At 37.1% G+C, this 23,198-nt stretch overlaps 2 protein-coding genes across 2 annotated transcripts; one reads left to right on the forward strand and one right to left on the reverse strand.

Annotated features, from left to right (window-relative positions):
- The first annotated feature begins 7,565 nt into the window (after positions 1-7,565).
- SIP4 (SOS3-interacting protein 4) lies at positions 7,566-9,282 on the forward strand. Its single transcript, XM_078973045.1, has one exon. The coding sequence runs from the start codon at positions 7,774-7,776 to the stop codon at positions 9,061-9,063; it is 1,290 nt and encodes a 429-aa protein (XP_078829171.1). The 5' UTR covers positions 7,566-7,773; the 3' UTR covers positions 9,064-9,282.
- Positions 9,283-11,518: 2,236 nt separating this feature from the next.
- Positions 11,519-14,146, reverse strand: LOC145014629 (CBL-interacting protein kinase 2-like). The gene is made up of 2 exons (XM_078973044.1): positions 14,002-14,146; positions 11,519-13,394 (listed from the first exon to the last, which is right to left on the reverse strand). The coding sequence occupies exon 2, from the start codon at positions 13,051-13,053 to the stop codon at positions 11,680-11,682; it is 1,374 nt and encodes a 457-aa protein (XP_078829170.1). The 5' UTR covers positions 13,054-13,394; positions 14,002-14,146; the 3' UTR covers positions 11,519-11,679.
- Between the last annotated feature and the right edge of the window lie 9,052 nt (positions 14,147-23,198).

Here is a 23,198-nt window from a genome sequence, read left to right on the forward strand (position 1 = left end):
CTCACATGCATAATTAACTCGATTGGATTGGCACAGAAACAAAATAATGTCTTTACGATAGGTTGTAAACCTCAACTCGTGTGCTAGTGATGATCGATAAGGTTTATTTGATTTGTTCTTGAAACTTTTCGAGACCATTAAGACTCCCACTGACTCCTTGACATATAAGATTCTTTTGTCAATAAACATTTCTTGACAAACAAATTTTCAAGAGTTAGTGTAGCTTGTATCAAAACACTTCATAAATTGGTCATAATTGGTCTTTGTCTTATCCAAGACATCACAACTTTCCACATTTGATGAATGTTATATACCTTTAATACTTTTTACTCATTGTCACAATCTTAACTTTAAGACTTGTTATTGGAACAAAGTATGATTGTCTTCTTGATTTGACCATTTCATCAATCTTTGATTCCTCTTCTTGGACATACAATTGTACCAAGACTCACTTAGAGGATCGATTGAGATATGATTCTTAATCATTAAGACCTATCATAAAGCATTAAAGCCACTCTCCCTTCTTCTTAGAATGGAGAAACTCTTATCTTTCTGCCTATTTGATTCTTCTTATTCGTTTTGCTATTGATCTAAACCCTTTAATCAATTCAAAATTACACTTAATCTTGTAAGTATAATCATATTTACTAAACCTTTAGTAAATGATGACGAATATCTTTGTTACTCTTATGGTGAACTTGATCAACACACAACTTTGTGTACTCGATCTCCTAGTCCTTCACTTGACACTTTGTCAACGAATTAGTCTAATTATCAAATATGAAATTTCTCATTCATCATGCAACCAAGTTGCATGATTCCAAGTTTCTGTCCAATTGAAACTTGGGCGATGAGAAACTCTCCCTATTTGGTAAATTCTTGACTTTCCATAACACAATAAGAAACAAATCCATTATTGCTAATAATTTTAACATCAATTTTTCATACACGCCATTGTAAGGATAAATAAATAAAATTTAAAATCAAAATTTATTTTATTGCGGAAAAATTTGTCCTTCACAACGCAACTCATTGAAAAACTTATGCAAATACATCTTTCTTAGCAATCTAATTCTAACTCTAAGTAGTAGCTCAAGAATATAATCTTCGAGAAACGCAATCGAAATCCATTCCTTCACGGTTAGATTCTGCTCACTTCTTCCCTTAAGCTTCTTTTCTTTTCTTTGATCCTTCTAAACATCAATTGTAATCTTATCACATTATGTATTCAGAACCTAGAATGAAGCTTAAAAGAGTTAGTCAATGGATTTTACCTAAATTAGAGCCATACGTTTCGACTCTCCCATCTCTTAGATCTCTTAGGTAAATAGGGCAGCTTCGTCTCCAATGCCCCTTCTCTTGGCAATAAAAGCAAATTGACTCTTTTTGGAACAACACATGGAACTACTTCAGACATCTCCTTTCTCTTATGATCAAACTTTTCGATCATTGCATGTCTTTCATTGCCATTGTCTATATCCACAGAGGTCTCGAAGGCAGATTCACCAATCAACTTTGCTTTTCTATTGCGCCAAACCATTGCTGATTCAGCAGCAATAAGCATATAGGTGAGATCTATAAGGGTCACGTCGCGGTTCATCATATAGTACTCTCTTACGAACTCACTATATGAGTTAGGAAGTGATTGAAGAACCCAATCAACAGCCATCTCTTCACCGACAATGGATCCTATCATCTTAATCTATCAATGTGTGACTTCATCCCTAAGACGTGTGCACACATCGACTTTCCTTCTTTATGTTTACTTGCCAAAAGGGCTTGAGTGATATTGAACCTTTCAATTTTACAATCTTGTGGGTTAGGGAGAATAATTGGAGGAGGAGGAGGAAGTGAAGCATGATTTCTTGTTCCTCGATCGAATCGTGGAATATCATCTTCATGTGGAATGCTTGTTCCACGGGATTTGAGAAGACCATAGTTGTCGAACTTTGACATCGGGAGAAAAACGAATTCAAGTTAGTTGATTGATTGAGTCCTTGGTAAATCACCCAAATGAAATTCCAAGGCTAGGACCCAACACAATATCCTACAACTCGGGAGAGGGATGCCGTAACCCAAATCGCAGAACATTTGAAGGTAAGTGAATGACGATTCACTAGTTTTCACCATGAGAAACGAAAAAGAAATTTAAGTTTTAAATCTATGAAAACTCCTAGATCCTTTGAGATTCATTGAACATTTCAATGGCATGTTTAAATCTCGATATGCCCCTCTTGTTTGTGACTGGGATGCCGAGGATCACAAAGCGGGTGTGAATAACCATGCAAACTACATGGTGCCCTCACATGTTACAATCACCTATTCGATGTGCCGGTAAACCACACACGCTCCACCGAACTATGACAAACATTGAGTCACCCTTTGCTACCTTTGCTTAGAACCATTTAGTGTGCCGGTAAACCACACACGCTCCACTAACGTCTTCGCAAGGGCACAAAGTGTAATTTCATGGAATTGCATCAATTCACTTTTGCCTAAGTAACTAAGATTGGGAATTTGCGAAACATTTAGTTACTCTGTATTTCATTATACTTATAATGGAAGGTTTCGTCCTATCCTACCCGTTCGGCTAACGACCCTCCACTAGTCAAGAGTGCGGTGGGTAAGAGTGGATACCCATTCAATCGCCATTTTATAGGCAATTTCCTTAAACACCCCTTATAGACCAGTTTCGTGAATGAGGCCTACTAACGGTAAGACTGACTTTTACTCATACATATATATAATGTTAGACCTTTAATGTTATATATATAGTATAGGGTGTATTTTATACTTTTAAAATACTATATGGTTAACTTTAACAATTACACTTTTAATTCAATTAAATGGTTAACCTAAACTTTTATGGATTTATTAAACCTCCTTTAATTATACTCCTTAATTAATTAATAAAACCATAAGGGTGTGATTTGAACTTTTCAAAACATTACTAGAGTTTTAGAATTCAACATTTCTAATTAAACTTTTAATCAACTTTTAAATTCCAAAACTTGAGGGCAAGTTTTGAAACATTTCAAAACATTAGGGTTTTAACTATTTAAATTTCAAAACAACAAAACTTTTGGGGTTCAAATTTAAACTATAAAACCTAAAGGGATAAATTGAAACTATTTCACAAGATAATTCAAATCTAAATTACAATTAATCAAACTTTATCTAATAAAACAAGTGATTATCTAAATTTTGACAATTATCTTCTATTTAGGTAAGGATAATCACATAATAATGAAAAAATTCGGATTTTATCACAAAAACATGTTTATGGTAATTATCCAAAGGCAAAACAGGAAGAAAATCGCGAATCTGAGCTGTCAGACCCTTTGACTCGTCGAGTCTGGACCTGGACTCGTCGAGTACAGCTGACTCGGCGAGTTCACCAAGTGACTCGGCGAGTCAAACATTCAGAAACTCAAAAAATCGATTTTCAGTGCTTATTTCGATCAAATATGCATCAATACAATTGAAACCAATCTAGGCTCTGATACCACTGTTGGGTTTTGGTCATAAGACATCCTATGTGCTCATACAAACCCTAATGCTTGGATCTAGGTTTCTCTATTGTACATGCTTTGAATCCAAGACTATAAACCCTAATTCTAGCATACATATAATCATATTAACATGAGAATAAGTTTATAGTGTTACCTTGATTGTTATGTAGCAATAACAATCCCAAATCTCCTTGTATTGACTTTGGAAGGCTTAGAGTCACAAGTGTCACTCCTCTAATGGCTCACAAACACCATAAGCAAGTGGAGAAGGTATAAAGAGAGAAGTGAGAGGTTAGAATTCGTATCTAGGACCTCTTGGGAAGGAATACACGAATTCATGGCCCTAGGGGTGTTTATATAGGTGTAGAGATAGGGTTTCAGTCATTATCCTTATCTAGTTGATTATCCATTAAGCAACCAATAAGATAATCCTTGAATCCTTATCATACTCGAATTCTAAGGGATTTACACCTCAAATTCGTTCACCATATATATAAGATAATCCTTACCTTATTTTGTAACTATCACATAATTACAATTCAGCCCCTCTAGTTTAATTAATTACATTTGATCACAAAACTAATTCTTAATTAATTATTGACCAATATTAATTAAACAAATATGATTTCTCCTTTAATATATTATTCTTATAACATATTAATAAATCATATTATCCTTTCTCTCTTTATTCATTTCTCCAATCAAGTTGCTTTGGTGAAGGCAACCCAAAAGGACCATGCACCATCAGGTCAAGTACATACCAAAATAGTTATGGACTTAGACACTAATCCAACACTAAGGCACCAACGCCGACCCATTTATGTAGTTATAGTATGTCGGAGGCAAGCCTGATGTCGGGGTTAGCCCGATGCAGTTTATATGTTTTCGGACTTCAGTCTGATGTCGGGGCGGTCCCGAGAAGTAGTTATGTATGCTTGACGTCTTTGTGATTCATACATGTTGTATGTTATGTGTTATGTGTTCTGGGCTTCGATCCGATGTCGGGGCAAGCCCAATGCAAATTATGTGATTATATTACGTGTTTATGATATATGTTATGCTATGTATGTGTCGGGGTAAGCCCGATGTCGGGGTGAACCCGATGCCCGATGCGGTCGGATGCCGGGGTGAGCCCGATGCAGGGCAAGACTCCGATGTCGGGTAAGCCGATGTCGGGATTCGTCCTGATGCAGTTGGGAGTAGTCCCAGAGTTAGGGTATTTGTTATATGATTATGTGTATGGTATGTGGTAGTTTAGGGGAGCTCACTAAGCTTCGTGCTTAGAGTTTCAGTTTAGGTTTCAGGTACTTCAACTAACACAGGGAAGGGCTCGGGATGATAGCATGACACACACCACAATCTTTTGGCCTGGGAGATTACTCTGATATTTTTATTATATGTTTTTATCACAGTATGTGATATGATGTTGTAGATACATGATACATGATTTTCGTATGATTATGGATGATATATGGTTTTAGAATAATTTTCAAAACGAAATTTGTGGGTTGTATTTTTGGGATGTTTCATGTTGTGTGTATTTGGTGATTTTGAAGCTTGAGAAGGAAGAGAAAGCTTGGGGGATCTAGAGGAAGTAAGTAGATCAAGAGTTTTTGTTGCATTTCTGACTCATTTGAGGTATAAAATCTATACCTTGCTCATTCATTCGTTAGATCTCTTCATGGGGAAGTTTAGGGCTTTATGAAGCATATTATGGAATCATTCATGGATGCAAGCATGTTTGGAGTAATAACTTCAGATCCAAAGTCTTAGAGGGTCTCCATGGCATAAACGTGCCAACTTTATCCCATGCACCTTATGAACCACTTTTAGGGATTTTTGGACTAGACAACCCATGTATGCACGTAAAGTTTGTAACTTTACATGTTATATTGACCCTAGGAGGATGTCAGATCTATGTTTTGGATGCATTAAGCCCGACTGAAAATCGACTGAATAGATTTGGACTTTAGGGGACTCGACAAGTCGCTCATATGACTCGGCAAGTCGAGTCGTGGTTCCTCAATCTTTTCTATTACTGAGCAAACTTGTTGAGTCTAGAATATGACTCAGTAATTTGGATGTGTTCATAGACTTGAGGATCAAAGAACTCGATGAGTTCAAGGATGAACTCGGCGAGTTAAGGGAAAATGTCCCAACTAACATGAAGAAGGACTCGACAAGCTCAAGGATGAACTCGGCGAGTCAAAAGACAATGTCCCGACTCTATATGAAGGGGAAATCGACGAGTCCAAGGAAGGACTCGACGAGCCCAAACAAAAGTCTTGATTTTGTCATAAAGGAGAACTCGGCGAGTTAATGAGTAACTCGACGAGTTGAATCGCATATTCAAGATTCTCTGATTTATGGAACTCGACGAGTTGAGTCAACCCAATGTTGACTTTGACTAAAGCTTGACTTTGACCAAGGTGTTGACCTTGACTTAGACTGTGATCAGAATTGACCCTAGAGGGGTATACGTATGAAAGAGTAATTAAAAGAGGTTGTTATGTGTATGAGTTTGAGAGGATTTAATCCCAGCACCAAAGACAGTTCAGACACTACGCGATATTCAGGTGAGTTACCTTCCAGTAGAAGTGGGTCGAAGGCACCAATGTTGGCCCATTAGTAAGAGCTATAGTAGAGATGATTGTCTTTGTGATAATTATCTGGTATGGTATGTGTTATGTGTTAATATGCTATGATGCTATGTGATAATGGTATGAGGGATAAGATAGACCCCAATACCAGTCGATAGGGCTGAAGGGGTACGCTAACACCCGGATTAGCTAGGCAGTATATGACTTATATGTTTATGCACTAGGATGCAATGTGTTAGAAGTAGGGGTGAAATAGTCCTCGGTACCGGTCGACAGGGCCGAAGGGATAGGCCAACACCCCGATATGTTAGGCAAGTTACTAGTCAACATGGCCGAAGGGGTAGGCCAACACCCTGATATGCTAGGCAAGTTACCGGTCGACAAGGCCGAAGGGGTAGGCCAACACCTTGATATGCCAGGCAAGTTACCAGTTGAAAGAGACCGAAGAGGTAGTTAGTACTGATATATGTTAGACAATATGTGTTATGTATGGTATATGGTATGATGGGGGAACTCACTAAACTTTGTGCTTATAATTTTCAGTTTTGGTTTCAGGTACTTCTTCCGGCAAAGGGAAATGAACCGGCACGGTAGCAGCGCATCGCACACATGATTTTCCGCATATGAGCTTCTTGGGATTTGTACTTTGACATTGTTACTACTTATGACATGTTTTTGAGACGTATGATCTATGGTTTTTATGATACGGAATAACTTGATGATATTTTCTCTGAATTGTTTTATGAATAGATATATCAAAAATGAAATTTTTGGTCCGTATTTTTGGGATGTTACAAGATGGGTGAAGTGGTTTTTTTTTTTTTTTTTTTTTTTTGTTTTTTTTTGTTTTTTTAACTTAAATAATAAGAAATTAATTAAAACAAATAAAAAGAATCAGTTAAAGGTATAATTATCATTTTAGGTAGAGTATAGACAAAAACTACAAGAAAATAATAACAATAGAGACCAAAACCACATAAGATATCTAAAATTTGACCACCAAAAACTTTTTAAACAAAAACCACATAATTTTGCCAACCATAGGGACATTTTTTGCAATTTTGTCTGCAAAATTTTATTCGGCTTAACCGGTAAACCGAACCAAATAATTCGTAACCAAATTGACCAAAACCAATTAAACTGAACTTTATTTGTTTAGGTTATGGTTAGTTTTAAGATGTAAAAAAATCAATAAACCGAACCAATTAAGCTGAAAACCGAAAAAACTAACCGAATAACACCCGTACCTTTGATAACAATATTAAAGTTTGTAATCATGGTACTACTATTCGGTTTTGTGGTAATAGAAGTTTGTCTATAGTGATTCCATGACATGTTTGCACTTTACAGTGGTAAATAATGAGTGCGCTTGTTACAAAAGTTCTATACAAGGTGAAAAAAAAAAGTTCAAGTTCGTAACATATAAGTTGCTTTTTTAAACATCAACTCTTTCTGATAACCACAAAAATATAAACCACAAAATTTCTCAAAATTTCCGGCGCCAAAAGCTTCAATTTCATCCCTTAAATTTATCAGGCCAACAAAAACCAAACATTAGTTTCTGTTCCAAACCCCCAACCCCATTGATTTCTCTGCTACTCCTCCGATCCTATCGGACACGGCTAACAATTCCGATCCGATCTCTGGTGTCGTTAAAAGCGATGCCGGAGATCGACAATATTCCGCCTCCGCCGCCGCCGGCTGCCAACTCTCTGTTTGGAAAGTATGAGCTCGGACGACTTCTTGGTTGCGGCGCTTTCGCCAAGGTTTACCTTGCCAGAGACATCGTTACCGGCCAGAGCCTCGCCGTCAAGGTTATCAATAAACAAAAAATTACTCATAACTCCAGTCTCATGTCTAATATCGAGCGCGAGATCGATATCATGCGCAGACTCCGGCATCCCAACATCGTTAAATTATACGAAGTTTTGGCTACAAAAACGAAGATCTATTTCGTGATGGAGCTCGTTAAAGGGGGTGAGTTGTTTGCAAAGGTTGCCAAGACTCGTCTCAGTGAATCCCAGAGCCGGAAATACTTTCAGCAACTGATCTCCGCCATCGGATATTGTCATTCTCGTGGTGTTTATCACCGAGATCTGAAACCGGAGAATCTTCTAATCGATGAGAATGGCAATTTGAAAGTTTCCGATTTCGGGTTGAGTGCTGTTACAGGACAGATCCGAGACGATGGTATGCTACACACACTGTGCGGCACGCCGGCTTACGTTGCACCGGAGATTCTCACCAAGAGAGGATACAACGGAGCGAAGGCGGATGTGTGGTCGTGTGGGGTCATCTTGTTCGTGTTGACAGCCGGATACTTGCCGTTTAATGATCCAAATCTCATGATGATGTATAAGAAGATATACAGAGGCGAATATCATTTCGCAAAATGGATGACTGCGGATCTCCGGCGACTATTGGGTTGTCTTCTGGACACAAATCCGTCGACGAGGATCACAATCGATGACATCACACGTCATCCATGGTTCAGGAAAGGAAACAAAGGGATTTACGAGTGCGACGATGAAGAATTTCTCGTGAAGCCAGAACAGAATGATAAAACGATGGCGTTAAACGCGTTCGACATCATCTCGTTTTCCTCTGGTCTAAACCTCTCTCCTTTCTTCGACAACACATATAACTCATCGCATCAAGGCGAAAAACTGATTGTCGCCGGACGACCGGAGGAAGTTATCGAAAAGGTTCATGAGACGTTGAGGGAGGTGGATGTGAGGATCAAGAAGCGAAAAGATTGGGGTTTGGAGTTGGTATGGCCAAACGGTAAATTTGTGATCGGATTGGAGGTTTTCCGGTTAACGGAAAGAGTGGTGGTGGTGGAAGTTCGGAGTAGAGGTGGAGGCGCAGAGTTGTACGATGAGTTTTGGAAGAACAGAATCAGGCCGGAACTGCTCGAAAGAAGACGGGAAGTTCAGGTAGCTGACAGCTAGAGACTCGACACGTGTTGAGCAACTTTATTTGTCAAAATAACTTTAAAAAAAATCTAACATAATAAAACATTTTTTACCCTAAAAATAAATTAAAGAAAAAAAAAGGTGAAAAATGGAAGTAGGGCTGTGGACCGTGAATGATCGCGAATGCTTAGAAAGGTGGTAGAGTTTCTTAAAATTCTCATGCTGTAGATAATACGATGAGAGCTTTTTTGGTTAGTTCACGTGTTCAAGCTCCTTTTTTTGAGTTCATGTATATGTATATGTATGAGCTACAACGTTTGTGTGTGTATATATATATATATATATATATATATATATATATATATATGAGCTTTGTACTTTCACATTCATAAAGTTATAGTTCGTTCTTCAATAAATTGTAAACCGAACCATCATACCCAGGAGGAAAACATGAAAAAAAAAAAAAATCATTTGATATTAAAATTTGTGAAAAATCCAGTGTTTTTTAACTGCAGCAAGTTTATTAGGACGAGTTAGATACCCAAATCTACACAAGCACAACTTAATATTTTATGGTTATAAATAAGGGTGGGCTCCCTACCAGAACATAACTGATATCAAACCGAAAGTAATAAAACAAAATGAAATAAAAGTAAGAACCGAATAGCAAAATCGAAGTATAAGGCATGGTGTTGTTTCGATTTAGGAAAGTAAATTTAGTTTGAACTTAGAAATGAGAAAAATACTAAAACCAATACCAAACAAAAAATACCTAAACCGAAATGACACAAAAAGTAAGAACCAAATACCAAACCTAAATATAAGAATAGGATACCGGTTCGGTATCACTAGTATTTTTGGTCATCTCTAATTATAAAACTAATATATAGTTTTCTTGTTTGAATTGAATTAAAGAAAATCTTTAAAAATATTGAAACTTAGGTTTGAAGAATAGGAAGCAAGTATTCCTATTAGGCTTAAGCTCAAAGAAAGGTTTGTAGAATAAGCAACAAATATTTGTATTAGGACATCCATAATACATTAAATTTATTAGAGTTTAATGGATTGACACATCATCATTTTACTTACTATAAACTTTACATTAATTTTCGTAAAATGCATTGAACTCAATAGAGTTCAATGGAATATATATTTAATAGTTAAAAGATTTTATTTTTCCCAATGAAATGTTCAATGGCTATTGACCTCCATATCCATTGAACGCCAATATGATATCCCGCAAACTATGCATTAAATGTCAATTAGACATGTCACCTCATTCAACTCTTTCATTGAACTTTGCATTGTAAATGCTCTTTGGTTCGAAGAAACTGTAATTTCTTATGTATAAAAAGTTTTTTCTATCTTTGTTAATTTTTTTCTTTTAATTAAAATAAAAACATTGATTTTCTCCATTAGTTGGAAACAAAAGACTACTACTAACGTACTAACTGAATTACAACCTTGTTTATTAAGTATGAAAATCTTTCGATATTTCTCTAAAATAATATGTAAAATATTATCCTGCCCCTATCTAGTAACTTGCTAGGCGGTGGGATTCTTTAATAAAATTACCGGTTCAAAAAAAAAATGTAAACTTAAATGGTTTTGAAACCCATCTCCATATATATGGAGAGCAAACATCATCGTCGTCAAAAACAACTAAAGTCTTTTATGAAAACTTTCTTATTTTTAGTTTGATAGATATTAAAAAAGGAGCAAAATAATTTCAAACAAGGTCCCCTTAACTGAGAGTAAACTCCATTGCCAAACTTTTCAATAACTGTTTTGTTCATTTTTTCAAATAAATGTTTTTGTATCTAATATATGACGTATTTGAGTTTTGGGGCCCCAAGTCGTTGCGAGCGTCGGTCGACAGCTTGCCCTACCCATTGGCATAGCCCTTCGAACCAATTATTAGTTTCATATTTTATTACATTTAACTATTTAAGCTTCAATGCCGAACAAATCGATAACAAAAGCTTATACGATTATTATTAATATATAAAAATAAAACATAATTGTTACAAGTTACATATTAACATATATGCGTTGTGTTAATTCATCTCTTGTGCTTCTTAATCGTGTGTCGTGCTTCTTAATTGTTGAAGCTTGTACTATAGCCCGTTCAATCTTTGTTTATATTTGTAATCCTATAAGTCTGACTTTTGTTTCTTTTACGATTTGATGTACTTACTAGTATTTGCTCCAAGTGTTATTAATGGTGTCTGTTCTATGACTTATTGCTATGTTTGCTTAGACTGTTAAATATACATGTTTATCCATATCCCTCCTTATTCTTAATTTCATCATTTATACCCTCTTTTTTTATTTTCGTCAACTATTTGATTTCTAAAATTATCCTATTACGATGAAGAGAAGTATTGTCTTTTTCTACTTCTTACCTCCCCCTTATGGAACTTGGAGTTTTGTTGTTGTTTCTTTCATAAAACCTTGATGCCTTTACACGTGAATATCATGCACTAACATATCAATTCAATAATTCATGTATATAAGTATATAACATATAAATCTTATGACAAAATCACAAGCAAATTTCATTGTTTAACAAAGAAACCTTATAATACAATCTCACACTGGCTAAAAGGAAAGAAATATATAAAAATGTACAAATATTAGGTACCTAGTAGCTCAGGGCAACTGATCCTGCTCTGGTGGCAGTGACCCTACTTTCTCCGGTTGTTGTGGTTGCTCAGGTGGAGGTGGTGGTTTTGCCTCCGGCTGCCATGTCCAAACTATATCTTGTAGCCCAGGTCTTAAACCCTCATTTACCACCTTGTGATATTCCAGTGTATCTCCATTACATTTCTTCACCTCAACCATATGAAAAGAGTGAGTGAGCTCGAATATCTCAGCATCAATTGACAAAATTCCTTTTCTACCCTCCGTCATCGCCTCCAGCTTCAACAACCCTGCTTCTCTTTTACTAATCTTCATCTTCAAAAGTTTAGCAATTTCTTCAAGTTTAGATATAATAACAGACGCAGGTCGCCATGAAGTGAATCTTACTTCTTTCTTTTGTCGAGGCTCTTCAAACAATGCTGTCAAGTCAAACCCTGGAGAGAGGGCAATTATGTCAAATGCGTTCAAATTCTGAAACCTCATCACTTCCTGTTTCTCTTCTGAGGAACACGAAGCAGATGCACCATCTGAACTTGTAGAAAGAACCAACTCCTTATTTGGTTTTCGGACAATATTGCCCTTTTTAAACCATGGGTTTTCCTTAACTTTGGCAATTGTGATTCTATAACTGGGATTTGGTTCCAACATTCTTGTCAGTAACCTTCTTACATCTGGTGGAAACCAATTTGGACATTTGAACTCTGCTTTTCCTATCTTTCTATACATTTCCATTAAATTTGAATCATGAAAAGGAAGATAACCAGTTAAAAGAACATACAAGATCACCCCACATGACCAGACATCAACTTTATCCCCATCATACCCTTTCCTGTTAATCACTTCAGGTGCCACATAAGCGGGGGTCCCACAAGTGGTGTGAAGTAGTCCATCTTGACGCTTTGATTCAGCAAGAGCACTTAACCCAAAATCAGAAACTTTCAAATTGTCATTTTCATCTAAAAGTAAGTTTTCAGGTTTAAGGTCTCGATGATAGACTCCTCTACTATGACAAAAATCAACGGCTGTGATCAATTGGTGGAAATATCTACGGGCGATATGTTCCTTTAATCTCCCTTTTGACACTTTGTCAAAAAGCTCACCCCCTTTGGCATATTCTAAGGCGAAATATATTTTGGTTTTGGTTGCCATGACTTCATAAAGCTCTAGAATGTTAGGGTGTCTCACTAGTCTCATGATAGATATCTCTCTCTTGATTTGGTTAATAAGCCCAACTCTTAAAACTTTCTCCTTGTCTATTACTTTAATTGCCACACTGTGGCCTGTTTTCATATTCCTGCCATAATAAACCTTTGCAAAGGTTCCTTGGCCAAGTAATCTCCCTAACTCATATTTTTCCATCAAAACACTCCCTTTAATATCCATAAGATTCACATAAACTGAAAGAAACTACCCTAACTTCACACAGATCACACTCACCAAAGAAGCACCTTGTTAATCTGTTATGTAACCTCAGGTTGTGCCACGTGGATATAGTAAGGTGGACATGATGTAGCCAGTCTCATCAAGAAGGAAGATGGTGAGTTGTAGAGAGGCAGAATCACAGTGGACTTCAGAAGAAGGCTTCTGAACCTTCATACGCATCTTGCAGCATACTATACCCTGGCCTCTCTTTGGAAGATTCAACAAAATCGTGCTCAAGTATAAACACGCTTGCAGATGAACTCAGGAGCAAGTAGAGGTAAATGATGAAGAACAATCCAAGCCTGAACATCAAAATTTAGAATTGGGCATGTTTAGGCTTATAAAACAAGAAATATCATCTCAAAACTAGCTGAAGATTTGATAAAACCTACAAAGGATACACAGAAATGCAAACCAGATTTGTAGTACATGTAATTAGTAGATTCTGCAAACCGTTATACAGTTGCAAACTAAATATCAATCTTGTAAACGTACAAGAGACTTTAAGAGATAAACAAGAATTATCTTCTATGATCGGATTGCATAAAACAACCTAATCACATCAATTTTGTTACTATTTCTTCTGAAAAGATACAAAATGTGTTTAGTGGCAGTAGAAGCTAAACCTAAAACACAATAAAATCAGTTTATACTTATAGGGTTACAAAAACGAAGTCTTTGGATGAAGCGGTTCTTTATTGCTCAATTATATGACCACCGACCGTTTTTATAACTTTAGCTTTCCTATTTGCATCCAAAAGTCGAGAGAGAGAACGTTTGAAAAATGAAAACAACAAAACGATCACAGAATTGTGGATTCGACAAGGGAAATCAAGAGATTTTCATGATAACTAAAACGATCGCAATTAACTTTAGATATTTGAAGCTACTTATAGAAATCAAATTGACCTGATCTACTAGTGGAGCTCGAACAGCAGCAAAAAGAGAGAAACGGTCGATTTGAATGGAGTCTTCCTTTTTGTTATATCCGAAGAATATGCGAGAGAGAATTTACGAGTCAAGATCGAATTCAAATGGCTTCAGGCGATTGTAAAGTTGTAACGTGTAAAGTAAGCGTAGGAAATGTTCACCTGCGTGCGAACTTACGGTACGTATGATGGATGAGAGTTTATACTTTATCGTTGGCTCGTATCGTCGGGTCCCGACTCTTCAATCTTTTAACGACAATTAGCTAAGATAATTTTTATTTATAAAAATAAAAAATTTTCCTTATTAACCAGTAAAATATCATATATTCATATTTACCGTACATTAAATCCAAATATAATACATATCCTTCTTAACATTTAAAATATCATATTTATTTAAATTTCTTTTTTAATCATTTTTTAAACGTTTTTAATCAGTTTTAATATTTTATAATCATTTTAGTTTAAAAATGGTAATTGATTAATTTGCCATTCAATACTTAGTACCCTTTTGTCTTAACTTGGATCGACCATAATGCCCCCAACTATCCTAACCTTTTTGTTGATCACGTACCTGGAGGATACGACGCATGCTTCAATGAAGTATTCTCTTCATTAAACGTCATCTTCAACAGCGAAGCAGCACCAGTACAACGAAGAATCTGTTCCAAAAAAGAACACTCAAATCTGTTCCGAGAAGATGGCAACTCTCACGACCCGAAACTCGAATTTTAGTTCAAGCGGTTTTTGACTTATGCGACCTAAATGAGAGTTGAATACCTCATTAATAGGAACTCAACGGTAAAAAGACAGACCAAACGAAGTCCGTATGAAGGAGTTATGAATTTTTCGCGGTCATTTAACAGTCTAATCTCCTTCTACTGTTAAATTTAAGATCGGTCGAGAATTAGCCGATAGAGTCTAAACAAAAGTTGTAGATTATGATCCCGCCTACGCGTGGATATAAAGAACGTTAAAAACGGAGATCGTATGCGAGAGTTACGATTTTTCTAAGTCGGGAAAGTGTTGTGCGAGTTTGGGTGATGTGGCGCGATCACAACCGTTGCTTCCTCCCCAAGGCTAGCCATCAGATGGTAACACGTGGCACATTATGCCCAACGTAATTTTGAGTACGCTCAACTTAACCCTTAAAAACTCATTACGCTCAACGTAATTTTTTAGTACGCTTAGCGTACAAGGCGCTGGCAGCCTATAAATAGAGGCGCAAATCTCCCATTTTCTTCACAACTCTCTACTTCTTTCCTCCCAAATACCCCCAAACCTTCAAGGTTTTTCCCTAGTACCTCCAAGGTGTTAGAATCAAGTCCCAGAGCACTGGGAAGCTCCGAGAAGAAAAGCTTTCGGTTCAGAACTTCTGCTTCGGTGGAGCCCGGTTTTGCAAAAAATCCGCTGTGAGTGAGCTACGCCTACCTTATCATTAGTATATCTTATGTTTTAATATAGTAATGTTATTAGGACTTTATAATAAGTATTTGGGATATTATTATGAGTTATATAGGTGTCATTATAATATCTTTTAACCACTCGTGGTATGGGGAATATGGTTTAAAGGGCCGCATAGGGTTGTCGGATTTCAAAAGTGTTATATGCCAAAATGGTCCTGTCCTCCGGTATTTTATATTTGGCCCCTGTCTATATATAATGGTTGAGAAATATCATTTTGTGCTTATATAATAGTAATAATAGCAAGACTATTAATTAGTCTTGGTAAATATTAGACTAAACTCTAGTGGTAATGATACTAGGCCTTGTCAAAGGAAAATTGTGTTAAGAGTAATGAAGTGTTGTCCGAGTGTCAAGTCATCACCTTTTCAGGTAAGTGCATAGTTACTTTCATCTTACATATAGATACGAAGTTTTTTAATATAAACTACGTGCTATGTGTGCATATTGTCTGAATACTTGTTGTCTATGCTGATGAAAGAATTTTATAATTGTTTTAAATGATTTAAACTATATATGTATTTTATATCTACAAAAATACTGGGGTAAAACATCAGTGGCGAATCTAGACGAAAAAAATCATGTGGTTCCCAAATTAAGTGAGGCCAATAAAAAAAATTCAACAACACTTATGTGGGGTCGGATTGGGTCATGTACCTTAAAAAACAGGACGAATCATTTCAACTTGTTAAAACCGATCAAACACCATCGATTAAATTTTTAACAAAACGATTGAAATATAAATGAAAAAAAAAAGCAGTATGTTTTTAATGAAAACTAGTTGATTATTAGTGCATTGATAAAACGGTGAACGGAGAGAGAGAGTCTTTAGCATGTGTGCTTCTTTTTATTACAACAATTTAGTTATTTACTGATATTTAAGAGTGTTGATTAAGAGTTGTTAATTTTTTGTCATCAATCCCATAATTTAAAATAACAAATTGATCCTAATAACTTATTTTTTCTTCTTTTTTAAAATGATTTTTTAAAACATTTAAAAAAAAAAAAAACAAACTCAAGGTAGGTCCCTTATTTTTCTAAGGTAGTTCCTAATTTTTCTAAGATATATATTGTAAAGGAAATTGAAATTTTAGGTAGGTCCTAGGACCTACGTTGGCCATACTTAGATGCGCCCCTGTAAAACATGGGTATATGTAATAGACGATGTGTGATAAAATTATTAGAGGTCTCGATGTAGTTTTTGTTGATTATGTGATCTAGCGGAGTATGGAGGATGACCACAGACTTTTCAAGATAGTCCAATGGAACGCTAGCAGGCTTGCACCCTGTAGGTGTTTGTGAACGATGTGTTCACCGATGTACTCCACCCCCCCCCCCCTCATGGTTGTCTTAAGGACATTTATTTCTGAGGAATCCCCTTAGCATTAGTGTCCATCTCGATGTTGATCCTTAGTCTAGGTCCCTTATGATAGGTGTTTTAGGGACGTAATGTGAGGATAACGAGAACCGGTAATCGGGTTATTGTTGGTTGATGAAATTAATAAACTTATTTATTGTGGGTTGAAAACCCTATGTACTCACCAGGCTCCCAAGCTTGACCCACTCAGTTTGTTGTATTATAGGTAGTGGCGCACGAGCATAGATATGATGTTTGGGATGAGATATTACGAATATAGGCCTGTAGATATGAATAAATGTAGTAAGATTTATATTGTACTATTTATGCTTTTGATTTGTATCGAACATGACATCCCTGAGGTTTTTAATGAAATATATTTCTACGGAAATGATTTGATAAATCTTTATCATATTTTATTATGAGAACAAATTCTGCAACACTTTTATTTAAAATGTTACTCTGATTTTTAAAACAAAGCATAAACAAAATCGGTCTTTTCGGGTCATGAAAATTGGGGATGTCACACTAGTCCCCAAGTTCGGTTGTTAAGACCTAAGGGTAGGTCGGGCACCCCAGATATGCCTGAAAGTATGTTTATGTTATGATATATGTGATAGTAGTAGTAGGGGTGAAATAGTCCCCGAAGTTTGGTTGTTAGGACCGAAGAGTAGGCCAACACCCTAGAATGGCTTGACATGGGTAGGTCGGGCACCCCAAAATTGTCCGGTAATATGTATGTTATGTGATTGTATGGTATGTGGTATGATGGGTACCATACGGTATGATGGGGGAACTCACTAAGCTTTGTGCTTACAGTTTTCAGTTTTGGTTTCAAGTACTTCGTTTTCAAAGAAAAGGAGTCGGCTCGATCAAAGCGCATCACACTATTGTTTTCCGCACATGAGATCTTTGGGATTACATTATGATATTGTTTTATGATAACATGTTTTGATTATTTCTACTTTGTTTTTGACCTTGCATGATATTATGGATGTTTTATTATACTGTTGGTTTTGTAATAACGTATTTAAAAATGAAATTTTTGGCCTGTACTTTTGGGATGTTACACGTCGTGAGAATCTTTTTGTGACACTTCCTTCTTACAGCTATAACAAATTCCATCGCTAATAGTATAAGGTAACCGTTGCAACATCTCACCAGGTCTTTAGGTGTTGGAGTCTTAGAGTCGAATCGGAGATCCGGGTGTGATGTGTTTGCGTATTCCTGACTTGATACCTAGCAAGAACGACAACAGATCGTTAGAGTTGCCCCAGGGACTGTACCCCGAGAGAAAGTTATGACGATCAAGTTAGATTGATGTTGAGGATGAACGGGTTACTCCTAGCCATAGAGAACCACTTTGGTGTTTGGGGGAGATTATGTTCTATTTATGGGGGACAATTAGGTTTAGGGAGAGTTAGGTCACGCCTTGGTCTGACCCAAATCAGGCCCAACACAGGCCCATCTAGCAAGGAGCCAGGTAAGGCCTCCTGGGGTCTCCAGGAAAGCGCCAGGAGTGGGAGTTAGGCGAGCGCCAAGCACGGGTGCTAGACAAGGATGGCAGGTAAAGTCTTGACGTCTGGACCATGCTGATGGACTATACGTTAACAATTCCCCCCCCCCTCCCTGTCTGATATGATTGGTGAGCAGTCAATTACATTGGGTTGGATACATTCAAATAAATAATTAATTAAAAAGATAAAAAAATGATCGAACCTCGACCACGAAAGAAGTGGTTTTGTGAAATGGGCTTATGCACCGGTTATTGGATTGATACTCCTTTCTACTCAAGTGTATGATCTGATCGATGCGATGCAACATAGATGTTGTTGATAATGTGATGCGGATTGGGGCTGCTAATGACATTATGCAGAGCAAGGTTGTTATATGACTATGGTGTCGATAAGATGTTGGGCCAAGGTAGCTAGAAAGCGCGACCTTGCCATACAATTTCTGAGATTGTCATTTGGCACGACTATTGTACCAAGCTTCGAAGTTCTTAAAGTAACTGTGACGTAGTCGATCCATGATTCTTGCCTCCTAGTAACACCCGAAAGTTTCCATAGAAACATCGTTGAGGAAAACGTGCATGCTCCGGCGAAGGGGGATGAGATTTGCGACCATCGTTGGGTAGTCGGTTATATTTCAATGCCCAAGGGGAAACTTTGGGTGACTGGTTAGTAGTGTACATTTCGCTTTTCCCTTGTAAATGTTTTACATGCCTAGCTTTGCTCTGCAAGCTTGCTACCAACACGCTCTAAGTGTCGTGGCATTTGGAGTGGTTATCTAAAAAACAACGTAATCAAATCATAAGTTGATTCAAATTACATATTGTGGTCGTTTCGAGATGCTTTGCGGAGTAGTATTAGTATCGTACTACTCTTCTCACTCCCCTTTCCTTAAAAACCCAAGTGAACTGAGCTGTAACACTTATTTTGGCCCAGGAGTTCGCGCTCACGAGCTTGGGGTTCAACCTTTCTTCGAGTCGTTAGCCTGTATTTTTAGGCTAAGACATTAGATAACATTTTTATGGTTCGTGGTTGGTTCACTTATTAGGGTATTCAATTTTAGGCGAAGTTTTCTAATCGCCCTTTAAGACTTTGCTCTAAGTCTTGGGCTGAGAAGTGTCGCACTTCTGGCCTAGTCATCTAAGTTAAGCCGAGATCGTCACCTCGAGGTGTTTAGGACTTAGGTATTTTTATATGAAGGGAAAGGTTATGAGCCTTTAAAGCCTTTATTCATGTCATCGACAAAGGTAGTGTGCCTTTGGATTAGACTGACATGTTTAAGGAAAGGTTATGAGCCTTTAAAGCCTATGGTTGCATTCTTGCATTGATTTCGCTCAAGTGATGTGGATGATCAATCCTTGTTACCACTCAATAAATGTGCACAACCTCTTATTGATATGATATCAAGTTTGAATAATATTTGACACTAAATGGACCTAGAACAATATCTAACTATTGGGGTGTGATTATCCGTTTGGAGTTAGATCACATTGCCCTCGTACTTGTTATGTATTATTCTATTTTTTCTCCTTGCTCTAGGAGTAAGAGTGACGTTAATTGTTCGCATTCCAAGTCCGAGGGATGGGCCTCTCGTCTTGTCTTTCTAGGATGCAGGCTCTATTCTGGTGCGTCTCTAATACCTGGTCGGTATGCCAGGACTGTCTAGGCCACGCTAATGGGCCTGACATCAACAAGTCTTCCCAATGATAACATATAGAGTGATGATGCTACATGAGTATGCAACATTGATGGCTGACATTTCTTTCATGTCAATGTGACAGCCCAAAATTTCTTTTATGTACAAACAATATCAAATCAATAGAAGTTAGAACAGTTGCAGTAAATTTTCAGACTTTTAGTATAAGTTTGAGTATTTCAGGATTTACTCTCAAAGAGATATCAGGAGAGAGGATGCACTAGGGTTTTGTGCAACTTTGTTATTTCAAAACTCTATGATATTAGAGTTCATTGCATGGATAAAATATTTTCTGCCAAAAATTCCAGGAGTATATATATGATTATGAGCCATATTTATTCATTAGTTCCATTTTCAACTAGCGAAAAGCCGAATTCTCTCTAACGGATCTTCGGACTTTCGTCCCAAAACGTGAGTACTTCGATCTAGTTGTATTATAGAGCTTATTATGTGCTTAATAACATAGAAATCATATCAAAACAACAAGATTTAAGAGTTTACGGCCCAAGAACATTTTGGACCGTAAACCCTTCTTTAAGGGACAAATGAGGGCCTAGTCCTTTCCGTGTGCAATGAAACTGGACTAGACTCGTATCTTATTGTAAGTAGGACTAGAAAACACCCAAGAACACCAAGAGTAAGGTGTTCATGACCCAAGAAGTTCTTGGACCGTGAACTCCAAACAAAAGGGCCAAAGTATGCTTTAAACTCTCCATAAGCCTTGGACACTAGCCTAGATGCATTCCTATTTAAGTTAGGGACTTGAAATCACCAAAAACACCCTACTCATAAGAGATTACGGCCGTAATCTCTAAGGCAATTGGTCCCAGGGCCGTGAACTCCTCAAAGGGGTTGAAAGGTGCCCTAATTTCTTCCAAGGACTAAGCCATAAAGTAGCAATACCTCTAAAGGACCTGTAAGACTTCAAAACACCAAATAAACCTAAGCATAGGAGCTTACGGCTATAAACTCAAGGGTTTACGATCGTAAACTCCTTGTTGTTATGGCATTGAAGAGTAAACTCAAGAATGGGGTCCTTTGGAACCCCAAACCCACTAGCCTTGTCCTACAACAACTTAGATGCAATCCTTAGGGCTTATAACACTTATATAAAGTGTTTATCATGTTCTAGGATGTATTAATATTTTCAAATAGTAGTTTAAGACTAATTGGGTGCATATATGTGTAATTATATGTTCACTAGGATCATAGTGGGTGTACAAGTCTTCACTTGACACCTAGCAATCCTACATCATCCAGATCATCCAAACCACCATCTACAGGTGAGTTCATACCCCTTAATCTATGTTTCAAATGATATGTTTCAAATGATGAGTTACTAGTACATGAATACATTTACATATTTACATTTATTTGTATACACTTACATGGATACTTGTACCTAGATTCACTATGATGAGTTACTAGTACATTATGTGTAAATTGTTCTGCCTATCCTAGTTCAAAAGGATAACTTGACGGGACTAACCATTCCGGAACCCACCTGTTAGCAACAGAGGTAATGAACATCTACGGATGCCTACGGTTAATACTTATATTAGGAGTACCTTTACGGGACTAACCATTCCTTAAACCTGCTGCTAGCTACAGAGGAAAATGAACAATCTACGGATGTTCAAGGTTATACATTTCGGCAGTCGCGATGTCGCATTTATCCTAATGCAAAAGGATAATACTTTTATTTTGTGTTACATTCACATAAACGAGGAGGTAGACTATATATTGTTAATAGTATCATTAAAGGGAAAACCATCTTTGTTACAGCAAAACATACAGGTATTGGTAGAAGACTACTTTCAAAATATTCGGGTCTTGGTAGAAGACTTCTCTTATACTGATTGGAAATATGGGATTTTCTAGGGTTTTTCATACTTATATCAATTGTTTCATTCAAAGATTTACATGGCATTTATAACAGCTTTCCAAAACAAGACAATGACACTTAAATACTTATGAATTCACCAGCTTTATGCTGATACTTTCTTTTCAAAATAACTTGTATTCTCAGGTCACCAGTAGACAGGTACGATGGCCATGTTTTGAGAAGACGGAGCACAAACAAGACTCGTCTTTTATTTTGATTTCATATTTTGGTGTCTTATTACTTTTAAAGAACACGTATGTATTAAATATTTACTTTTAATGCAATGGATGATGTTGTTGCTTGTTTACTACTTTGCATTGTTGTGATACTGTACATGACGTCCTCCACCCCTGAACGTTTCCGCCGTTCTCGGTTTTGGGGTGTGACAGTCATGCTGGGATGTCACCAATTAATCATCTACATAGTTTGTATTGTAATGAGTATTGATAATCATCTTCAAGGTGTTTCTTGCTTGGGCTATGCCTAGCCAGATTCTTCCAGTGGTGTATGGTAATGCACAACTTATATTGCATATCTTAGCAGAACTGATTGGGTTTAGCAGTCTGTGATGGCTAATACTTTGTCGCATTATGAACTGTGGTGACAATTGTTGCAAGGCCGCTAAAAGCTAGGAAGCAATCTGCTAGCGAGCGATGAGTTGTGAAGTTGTTGGCATAAATAAAGGCAACAAGAATTATCTAAAATGAATGCTTTCGAAGAGTGTACTCGTCATACTAGGATGGGGTGTAGAGGATGCCTTATTGGTTGTCTGAGCACATGAAGACTATGTTGATTATAAGGGAAGGATCACCAAATGTGTGGTTTTAAACATGTTGTAGCCTTATGACACACGACTTACAGTGTGCGACTTAGCCGAATGGACCGAGCTTAGCAAGCAATAATCATGGAGATGTCACGTAGAAGAGGGTTACCTAGGAAAGACCGGGCTTAGCAGCCAGCGATCATGAATACATCACGTAGAATGACATCGCGTGGAAATTGATTAGGCTTAGTAGCCGAAGATTCATGAATATGTCATGCGAAATGACATCATGTGGAAAAGTATCGGGCTTCATAGCTAAAAATCATGAATATGTCACGCAAGACAACATCACGTGGAGATGGATCAGGCTTAGCAGTCGACGATCATGAATATGTCACACAGGATGGCATCGTGTGGAAACAGACCAGCAAAGGTGGTGAGCCTTCAATCCTATTCGTTGTGCACGTCATGATAGTGGGGTTAGGGCGTTAGGCTGAGATG

The sequence above is a fragment of the Lactuca saligna genome, chromosome 9 (genome assembly GCF_052625555.1).
Source record: "Lactuca saligna cultivar CGN05327 chromosome 9, ASM5262555v1, whole genome shotgun sequence".
In the NCBI taxonomy this organism is placed as follows: domain Eukaryota; kingdom Viridiplantae; phylum Streptophyta; class Magnoliopsida; order Asterales; family Asteraceae; genus Lactuca; species Lactuca saligna.